The 10000-nt window shown below is 45.0% G+C and overlaps 2 protein-coding genes across 2 annotated transcripts in view; both read right to left on the bottom strand.

Moving 5' to 3' along the window:
• LOC126573224 (uncharacterized) overlaps positions 1-8380 on the bottom strand; it is a 33660-nt gene extending 25280 nt beyond the window's left edge. Inside the window, exons 1-2 of the mRNA XM_050233185.1 lie at positions 8196-8380; positions 6827-7346 (exon numbers count right to left, since the gene is read on the bottom strand). Coding sequence (XP_050089142.1) covers positions 6827-6950 — 124 coding nt within the window. The 5' untranslated portion in view covers positions 6951-7346; positions 8196-8380. The remainder of the gene's footprint in view (positions 1-6826; positions 7347-8195) is intronic.
• Positions 8381-9465: 1085 nt separating this feature from the next.
• The window catches only part of LOC126573192 (protein naked cuticle homolog), a 66501-nt gene continuing 65966 nt past the window's right edge, over positions 9466-10000 (bottom strand). Inside the window, exon 7 of the mRNA XM_050233147.1 lies at positions 9466-10000. This exon is cut by the window's right edge and continues 2765 nt beyond it. The gene's annotated coding sequence lies outside the window, so the exon portion shown is untranslated.

The raw sequence follows: 10000 nt of genomic DNA, 5'->3' as shown, positions 1-10000 counted from the left end.
GCATAAAAAAAGGGAAATTTCTCCCAACATTCTCGTGCATCTTGTGGAGCCAAATTAGTTGCAACCAACCGCATAAAATATCGGCAAATGCGAGTGATTTGCATAAACTTTAATGGAAACTATTGCAAAAAAAAAAACACTCAGCTAAACGCACGGCGCATCCCTTTTCAGGTTAATCGACTAATCCCGCGAGTTATTACCACCAAGCAGCCAGCCTGCACTGGCCTCGAGCGTCGTCGAGTGGAAAAATTTGCAAATTATCTACAAAAATCAACTTCTCCCAAAAGCCAAAAACGATGGAGTAGAGAAACCACTCTCCTCCTAGAAGATGGTTTAAATTTTGCCCGAAAAAAAAACCTGCCCGGTCAGCTTTTGCTCTCTCCCTGTCTCACTCTCCGTAGCTTTAATTTTCACCTTCGGCCTACGGGACTTTGCTAGATTCGATTAGATTTGACCGGCGTGACCGGTGCCGGGGCATGCGGAATCTAAAAAGTGTGCCAATTTCTGTGGCACTTTTTTTTTGCAAACCTTTCTGTTCCCCGTTCGTTCCTGCTCACCCTGGTGTGCTGGTGGTGGTTCCATTCCCGAAAAGGTATCGAGGAGATGCTGGGCCGGGTTCCCCTCGCCCCGTTCGCTAATCACTCAACGAGAGCGTAAACCCAAATCGCGGTCGCAAAAAAAGAGAGAACGAAACCCGCGCTTCTGCTAGCCGCAACGCCGGCAGCTGCGTGAAAGTTGGCGAAATTATGGACCACAGAGCGTGTCTCGCAGAGGGAGAATGAGAGAGAGAGAGAGAGAGGAGGAAAGAAGGATGGAGAGGTCAACCAGAGGAAGCCAAAAGGCTGCTCCAGGGTCCGTGGGTGCCCCGTTCTTCCTATTTCTTTCAAACAATTCACCGGCCGTTCACTCTGTCGCCCAACCTTCGCCCATACCCCACCGGGCGCACTTTTGCTGCAGAAACTTGCCAAACGAGGGTCCCAATTCGGAGTCGACTAATTTATCTACGAGTGACGGCGGGGAACCCCCTCAAGGGGAGCGCACCCAAGATCCAAGCATTTTTGGGGGGAGGTGGCACTTGGCACCACTGCTGTTCCGAAAAAATCTGCCCGAAGCGACCAATCCTTCGGCGAAAGTGCACACCGACATACTGGGCAGTAAGGGGGTTAGTCGGTAAGGAGGGAGAGAAAAAAAAACGCCGCCAGCATCGTACGAACTCCATCAAACGACTGGAAAGTTTTCAGACTTCTGGGCGGTAAAAGGGAAAGAGAAATGTAACGAAGTTAGAGAGGAGTGATGTTAGAGAAGCGGAGAAAAAAACTCCTTTAGTCATCATTAACAGGTGAAAAAGGATTAGACGGATTTGTGTTACTTTTTTCCGTAATTTCAGCTTCAAAAGGACGACTTTTCTGTTTAAGTATTTTTGGTGAATTTAGTATTGACAATCATCAACATAGATAACATTCAATATTCGCATCCAGGTATTGCAAACTTATTAAAATTATTTTAACATTACCATTATCTATTTTCCTAATGTAATGTCCCCTTTTATATTTTTAAGTTACATTCCATTACAATCACCTTGTATAGTTTACAACGTTTTTTCTTATCACACATACGACCACATGCAACCGGACCGCATAACCTGTCGTTAATTCCTATGATTTCCCATGGCATCGTATCACTATCGCTCGATCGGAAACGTGGTTCGATGAGATTCAGAAACGAACGGAAATGAGCGACCCGGCGTAAAAGCTACATCTAATCGCGCCCTGCCATTGTCGAACGATCGCTAGTCGGACACACGCCACTGATCAATGATCTTATAGCCAAGGCTACGTTTCAGTCACTTGTTGTTTACCGACTAATAGTTTGCTTCGCATCAGTCTCTCGATGGTTCAATTGAGGTAGTGGAAAGAGTGGTAATCGACGAGCACGAAATTGAATCGCAACAAATCTTGAAGCGATGATGATAGCAACAGAGCAATCGTCGTCTTGAACAGCAGCATACCGGTAGCTTGTTGGTTTGAAACCCTCGCCACCCTTCTTGGTTCAAGATGTGCAACATTTGTGTAATGTTAAATATTGTAAATAAACAAAACCCTAACAGGCAACTTCAAAAAATCATCTAACACGTGGAGAACCACATCCGCATGCCTTCCAGAAGCCATTCAGAGCATGGACAAACTTTGGCTGCTCAAGCGAGCAAACGGAACATTAAAACGGTTCCCGTTGCGCTATCGTGTTATCAATCCAACTTTTTTTTTTCCAACTTTCCATATCATTCAATGATTACTGCATCTATTTCACAATCCTCCGTAACGCAACGTGGTGCAATGTTTGGTAATCGTAAAACATGCGGCAAATCATACTTTCTTAGAATATTTGAATGAAAAAAAAATAAAGAAAAAAAGTGTTGCGAACATTGGTGAACAAGATTGGTGATTATGGTGTTCCCAGCGAATGTTTTTTTAAAGAGTAATAAATCCATTTGCTGCCGTGACATTTAGCCATCCAGCACGCGCCAGTTCGCTTATCGCGCCACCACCAGTGTCCATGCATACCGTCCTAATAATAATGCTCACTCATGCTGTGTGCCTGTAAAACTTAAACAGATTTACACAGCAACACAGCAAGCAGCAGCAGCACCAGTTAATCAGCCACCTTGTGCACAATTAATGTCAATTTCCAACTCAAAGGTTAATCAGTGGAATCGATTTAGATAAGAATTAGATGAATGAAATTTAGCTGGGCTCCGGGGCCAATGTGAAACATAAAAATGTTACGCCAATGTTCGAACAGATGCTGTATTTCACAATCAATGAAACCTCTCCCATGGTACTGTCCCACGTTCATTACTCCCGAAGCCGTAACTTGTTCGACGGATTTGCTGATAACAGATGCCAACCATATGCCGGCGATGACAACTTTTGCAGCTTCCGTCGCATATCGCCACGTATGCCGAGTCGGCCAGAAACGAAAGAAACCATCATAATTGTGCCCACCCTCTGCCGCGATCGTAGAACTCAAGCCAAAAGAATGATTCGGACCGGCCAGCCACCGGATGTCCCGGTCTGGCTTTGATGGGAAATGCCACGCATCGCAGTCGAAGATCAAACCACTCCGCTCCGGTTCCGCGGGGGCCGCGAGGGTTTGACTAGCAAGAACAGGTCGGTCGAAAAAAAAAATGGAGTTTCAGGAAAAGAAACTTCTTCCACCGACCCGTTTCCGTCGCGTTAGCATTATCGGAAGTAATAGTCGGTGTCATAAATCATTTGGCGGACGGTTGGTCGCCCTGATAACCCAGCGCACCCCCGGGGCTGTCACTGAACACGAGCATTACGAGCGAGAGGAATCAGATGGGTGAAGCAGTTCCCGCCAGCTGGGCGATACGAACAACTGTTCATAAAGTATCTTGAAGGCTAACAACGTCTTCTAGATAAGATACCAGCAGATGATCTTTGTATGCAACTTATGCATTGGTTGAAATGATGAGAAGTTGATCAAAACTCGAAAAAATTGAATTCAAATTATAATAAAATAATTGTTTACGTAATTATTCTCAATATTTGTAGAAAAGAGATCCAAAATTCATACAAGGATTTAAAAAATACGTTCGATACTTGTTTTTAGGCGAAACATATAACCAAGAAACTACTGAAAACGTTTATGAACCTCTTTACTAGTATTTAAAAAAATGATTTGTTGAAAAAAAGAAAGTCTCGTGTAAGCAGCATTACGAAACCTGAAGCATGATAACCACAAGTGCTTGATCACTTGACGCGATTGATAAGCAAACGCAACACGGCTCGGCGTGGCCAGGACATAACCTTTACCGATCTGTCCAGTTCAACCACCGACGATGGACGATTTGTAGATGCTTATCGATCGTATCAATAACACAAACCCCGGTCCGGTCATCAACCCGTCTGATCGGACACATGAAACCGGGTCAGGTTACCTTTCAAACAGGTAACATAAAACTATGCAAAAAAAGAAAAACTTTTGCCAAGTAAAGATATCCAAAAATGTGCGTACTTTTGCGCGATTCTATTTGATGACTTGTGGTAAAGATGCCAAAACAAGTGCGAAAACAAACACGATTGTGCTAACGCGCACCAACGCGTATGCGACAGCATAAAGCCCGTCATAAAGCTCAGATCCAACAACAACATAAAAAGACCGATTCAACAAACGCACTTGTTACATGTTGTGTGTGAAGAAGAAAAAAAACAAACTGACCGATCATATTTATACACCAGACAGCAACAACAACAAAAAATACATTTCCAAACAATCGATACGGGGCAGATAAGATAACCAAAACGGGCCTCGCTGGTATATCGAATCGCTACGAGACTCCCCCCCTCCCCCCTGGCCACCTCTCACACCATCACATTTTTTTGGCCATTCATTTTTTCACCTGCTGCTCATCAATTACCTCGTTACGCACGTGCTTATTCGGCCATTTTTCGTCTTCGACCACCAAAAAGCAACCGAAGCTATCCTCCACCTCCTTCAACGCTATGAATAGCGCCACGGACCCACGACCCAACATATGACACCGAAGACGCCGATGACGGTGTCGTAAAAAGATGCCACCGCGGCTAAAAACCAAACGTACCTTCCATCCTTCTTGGCGATGTTAATGGGCCCAATTCCAGCCCAAAACGATTCGATAAGGCTCCCTTTACCGATAATCATTGAGGTGGAGCCACAAACAGCCAAAAAAAGCTAACCAAAGCCAGAGAATAATGAGTGGCGTGGAAAATCAGCAAAATAAAACTGTTTTCAAAATAAAATAAGTTAACAAAAATTGAACCATCCACCGACCCTGAAGGGCTAGATGGCGGTGGGCGCTGACGATGCAAACCGGATGTGCGAACCTTAGTGCGTCGGTGGTCAAATTGAAGGTGGTTTGCTTGTTTTATTTTACTAAATCATTTTTAATGCTACTTTATCTGAAACACGAATCAAAACCATGAACATCAGTTGCATAAACGAATAATCGAGTTCAAAGTGGGCAGCATCGATATGTTGTATGGTTTATGTAAGATTTTTTTTGAGATTAAAGTTTTTTTTTCAAATTTTGCATAAAAGCAGAAGCATATTTTAGATCTGTAGCTCTATCCGCGGGCAACAAAACGAAAGAATCATTTAAGGAACGGAATTGAGAATGTCTATTTAACAAAATAATTATCTTTTCTATTAATTCATTTACCAAATGGAAACGTAACGCCCTAAAAAAAGAAGTGACTTCCAACACACGTCGGCAGCTCTGTTTGTACGTTAGTAGTTTCGTTTCATTGTCAAACAGTAGAGTATTCAAAATTATTCCAAATCGCAATACACAACTAAAGTCACAAAATACACCATAAGCATAACATTGGAACGAGGATTGCTCGAGGATCAACCGTACAAGAGTGGTAATGAGACCTTCAAGAAAGAGAGAATGAAAAAACCCCCATCACCAGGACCACGGAGTTTCTAATGCACGCTCATCGCTGCATCGGTCTGCATGCACCTTCCACTGTTTTTGTGAAACGCCACGAGAGGAAATCGATTCGCGCACCAAGGTTAGACATCCCACCGTGACGGTGGTTGCACCACCACCACCACCCTTGGCTACCACGCATGTCTCCGGCCGGTGGGTGCTTGCAGCGCGTACCAACTCTTGGCTCGAGTGAATGGCTCAACGGCACGAGTAGCCATGCGTCATGGTGACTAATGCATCCAGACAAACTTTTTTTTTTGTTGTTGCACGGATCATCTTCTCTTCGGTCGCCGAATAAATGTTGGTGCGACTAACGTTGGAGAGGAGAAGCATTTTTTGCAACAATTTCCTGCCATCCCTACCACTAACCAACACTAACAGACAAGGGTAAAAGGTATCTATTTATGCAAAAGCAATGAAATAAAAAGCCACATCAAGAGCTGGAAGTGTGCAAAATAGTTTAGAGCAATGCCACTAACGCGGAGTCTGCGGTTCCCCATTCGCGAAGTGGTTGTTTCCGAGAGCTACTAGCAAGAAGAAAGGTGCACTTCAACGTGTGCTCTCCACAACTCCACACATATCGGGAGAAGATTGCGCCAGACAGCCAGACGTGCGACGACGACGACGGCGGCAGTTGACTTCCCCTTCCGCTAGCACAAACAGTAACACAGACGGAGCACATCCCACGGCCCAAAAACCAACCCGACCCGGCCCGACCCACGGAAGCACAGAAGCGACCGCAGCCATCGCTCGGGCTGTGCGGGGGCATTAGAAAAAACGAACGAAAGAAAAAAAAAAGTGCGCGAAAGAACGGTCGTCTGTTCAGCTCATGTGCTCGCAGTTCCGCTTTGCCCGCTTTGGCTAGAAACCAGAACCCACGGCCGTTGCTAAGCCGCGGGGCCGGAGGTCCCTGCAGTAGACTGTTTGTTCGAGTTTCTCGGTAGCCGTTTTGCTTCATTTTTTTGTGTTTTTTCTTTAATAGAAATTCGAAGACCAATATCGGACAGTTTCGAGTTTGTAAAAAGAGGCATAAAGTACGCCGACTATTTTAAGGAGTTTTAGGATGTGTTGAGAGTCATCAACATAGAAACAACCGTTACTATTTGTGATCGAGATTTCAGTTTGATTGAACACATTGTACTTGGTATTTTGAACCTTGTTCTAATTCAAAAATAAAATGCAATTAGTGCTACAACAAACACACGATTTCACTATATAAAAGGTCATTTAAGAAAGAGAAGAAAGAATGGAAACAAATGACATACACAAGTGCTTTTTTTGCGGCAGCAGCAATAGTCATGCACCCGCAACTAACTCCCTAGCTCACTCACTTACCATGCAAATTGATGGTGCAGGTCGTGTTGTTGCCCCGATCGAGGACCACCACGCTCGTGGCGGCCATGATCGATTTGTTGTACTGGAATTTTTCCTTTTTCTTTCGCTTCCCCTGATCACACATAGGCACTGCTGTTTGGGGGGTCTTGGGAGAAGACGGGAACGGGTACCACGTGGGACGACTTCAGGGAAAACTCCAGGCCGGGAAAGCCGCGAGCAACGGAACCGAACACCGGAGCTCCTGCTCCTCTGCGCAACACAAAAACGCACACGCTCACTCACAGAAACGAGCGTTCAACCGCGAAACACTTGCTCACTGCCCGGTGCTCCAAACCTTTGGTCTGGTTCTGGCGAGGCATACAAGCCCCAGCTGGATGGTCCTTTGACGCTGTCTGCACTTGCACTTAGTAAAACTAGTAGACTTCCCGTTTTTTGTGGATTCTTTTTTCAAACGATTCGTCTTCACTGCGTGTTCACCATCAATTTTCCATGCTCCTGGTCGTAGCACAACATCTGCGATCTGCGAATCGAGAAATGCATTAAGAAACTGATTAAATGCGTTTGTTTAAAGTGGTTTAATTATTTTTCTAAAATGTTCACGCTAACGTTACGTCACGACAATTTCGTAACGGATTTCTATTTCTATAAATAAGCTCCAATGCGATAGAAAGAGGTGAAGCGTATGCTGCACAAAGGATGAATCCTTTTATTCTCAACTTCCGGCACTCTGGCACTCCCTTACTCCACACTTCCGGCCTCCTCTGCGGGAGTTGAGTACCCTTAATCATAAAAACCCGTGAAACGCGAACACCCTCCCCGGCCCGACCGACCGCCCAGTCCACTGAATGGTATTGAAATTAAAAAGTTGGACATCTATCAAAAAGAATTAAAACCCGCGGAGAAAAAAAAACTAACAAAAAAAAAGGAAAAATGCGAACACTCAAGACCGGCCAAGAGGGAACTCGAGATGAAATTTGAAAAAAAAAATAGCCCGGGAAAAACTTTCGATCAATCGCCACTGTTTGTCCCTCTCGTTCGTGGTTCGTAGATAATTTACACAGTATCCAGGGAGAAAGGAAAATTAAGGTTCCTCCCTCATCCTTTCTCTATCCTCTGTCCGTTTCCTGGGACAACGATTGCAACATCCTCAAATCGTTCGCCGTGCGTCCTTTCGTTCGGTAGCGTTTCCACGGGAGCGAAAGAGAGGGGCCGGATTTGTTAGTTAATCGCTCTCATCGGCTTCATTTTGTTGCAACTTCTATAGGATTTAGTTACACCATGGAAATCCTTTCCTTCGTCATACACTTCCTTTATTCGCCGGTGGCCATAGATCACAAACTCCCTGTTCCGTGGCCGTTACTGACCGTACCGAGTGACCGCCGGCTGGCCGGTCAGTGAGCACTTTTGATTCACTTTGAACGAGAAGCACACGGCGTTTGGCGCGAAGGACGATCAGGAAGGTGCACGAGGTGGGTTACTTGCGCTACTAGACGCGCCACATGCACTACCGGAAGCCAACCGGAGCGGCTGACGAGCGATACGTCTGCACCGGAACACGACACCGTACGAAATGAGGCGGCCACGAACGAACACGAGCACGACACAACCCGCGCGCCATGCTCGCTCACGGACGCGAAAGTATGTAAGCGAAGCGGGTTAAGTTGCAGCCAGAAAAAAACGTGTTCCACCTTATCCCAACCCCCCCCCCCCCCCCCCACTCGTTCTTGCTCCTACTGCGCGCTGATGTCTCCCGTCAGCTTACGCACACACCGACAGATAGCGGCTCATCAGCCAGTCAGCATCTGTTAGGGGAAATGATCGGACATAAAATGGGTATCTCCTCGCGTATCTCTGGCCCTCAATAAAAAAAACAGCCACCACGGTAGTGGGGAGTACGAAAACAAATTCCCCGCCATCGGGGCGACCTGTAGTGGTGTGTGTTCCGGCCGATAAAAGCTCCCTTTATTTACGAATACGGGGTGAAAAAACAGAGCTCGATAGGAAGCTTTCAGGATGCATTTCCCAAGCGGTTAGGGGAGCTGCGGGGAGCGTGGTTGGGTTCATGCTCAGCGTGGACCTCGGAGAGCGATTTCAAAAATGAAAATGAACACATGAATGGTTGTTTAAGGTGGACGATTCAAAAATCCAGTGTTGTGAGCTTTTATGATTTATGTTTCGTTCAATCGATGCTACTGCTCTTTTATGCTACTGTATCACAATATATTCGGCTCCAAGATAAGCAAGCCCATTTTCAATTGAACCCAATAGCCTCCAAAAACCATGCGTGTTTTCGCATAAAATCCTGGATAACTAACAGGGAAATATGGAGGCGCCCAACCATCATGCTCGGATTTTAAACTAAACCGGATGCTTAGAAAAAATCGTTAAATCCTTCATGCGATACTTTTTTTTTATTCCAACAATTTTTAAAACTGTGAAACATCACAAGGGTTATACGATACTATCGAAATACCACATCTTCCTTTGCTATCAGAAGCTAGAAAAATCTGCTAATATGAAAACACATAAAGCAGAGAATTGTTCAATATTACACTTGCTAAAAACCAACATTGTGATATTCGACTACCGATGAGAAAAAGGAAAAAAACGTAAGCACAACGTTTCATTTATGTTTTGCGTTAAACAATACCCAGCGCATTTTATTCGACACTCGACGGTATACTATAACGACTGCATTCATCGTTCGTTGTATAGTTTACTACGGGGTTTGCGGCGTAATGTTGCATGACCGTCGCACATGCGGTTTTTATGAGCTGTTACCCAGTGGAACAAGCGATCTCCGTGCGACCCAAAAGTCTGGTTGCAATCGCGGCTGGGTTCTAGGCTACCCTAGACGATGGTCCACGTGGCGGCAGTCCTTAGCTACGAGTTCCTTATCGCGTCTGTTAAATTTTTCGACAAAATAGTAATAAATAAACCTTAACCGTGTACCGTACTCTTAATGCACAAACATTCTCACTCATTCACACGCACTAAACCTAGGAAGGAGAGTAATGAACGAGAAAACATAACATTCCAATTGTTTGCTGGCGTAAAGAAATACTATGGAGAAGAAAGAATGTGAATGTGGAGAATAAGTTAGACTTTCTTATTCCCCATCGCAGAGTTAGCTCGTTTCTTTTCGCTCCCATAAATAGACCCACCGAAGCTTGT

Source organism: Anopheles aquasalis, chromosome 2, assembly GCF_943734665.1.
Source record: "Anopheles aquasalis chromosome 2, idAnoAquaMG_Q_19, whole genome shotgun sequence".
Taxonomy (NCBI): domain Eukaryota; kingdom Metazoa; phylum Arthropoda; class Insecta; order Diptera; family Culicidae; genus Anopheles; species Anopheles aquasalis.
Note: the sequence above shows the minus strand (reverse complement) of the source record. Positions and strands in the feature narration are given on the sequence as shown.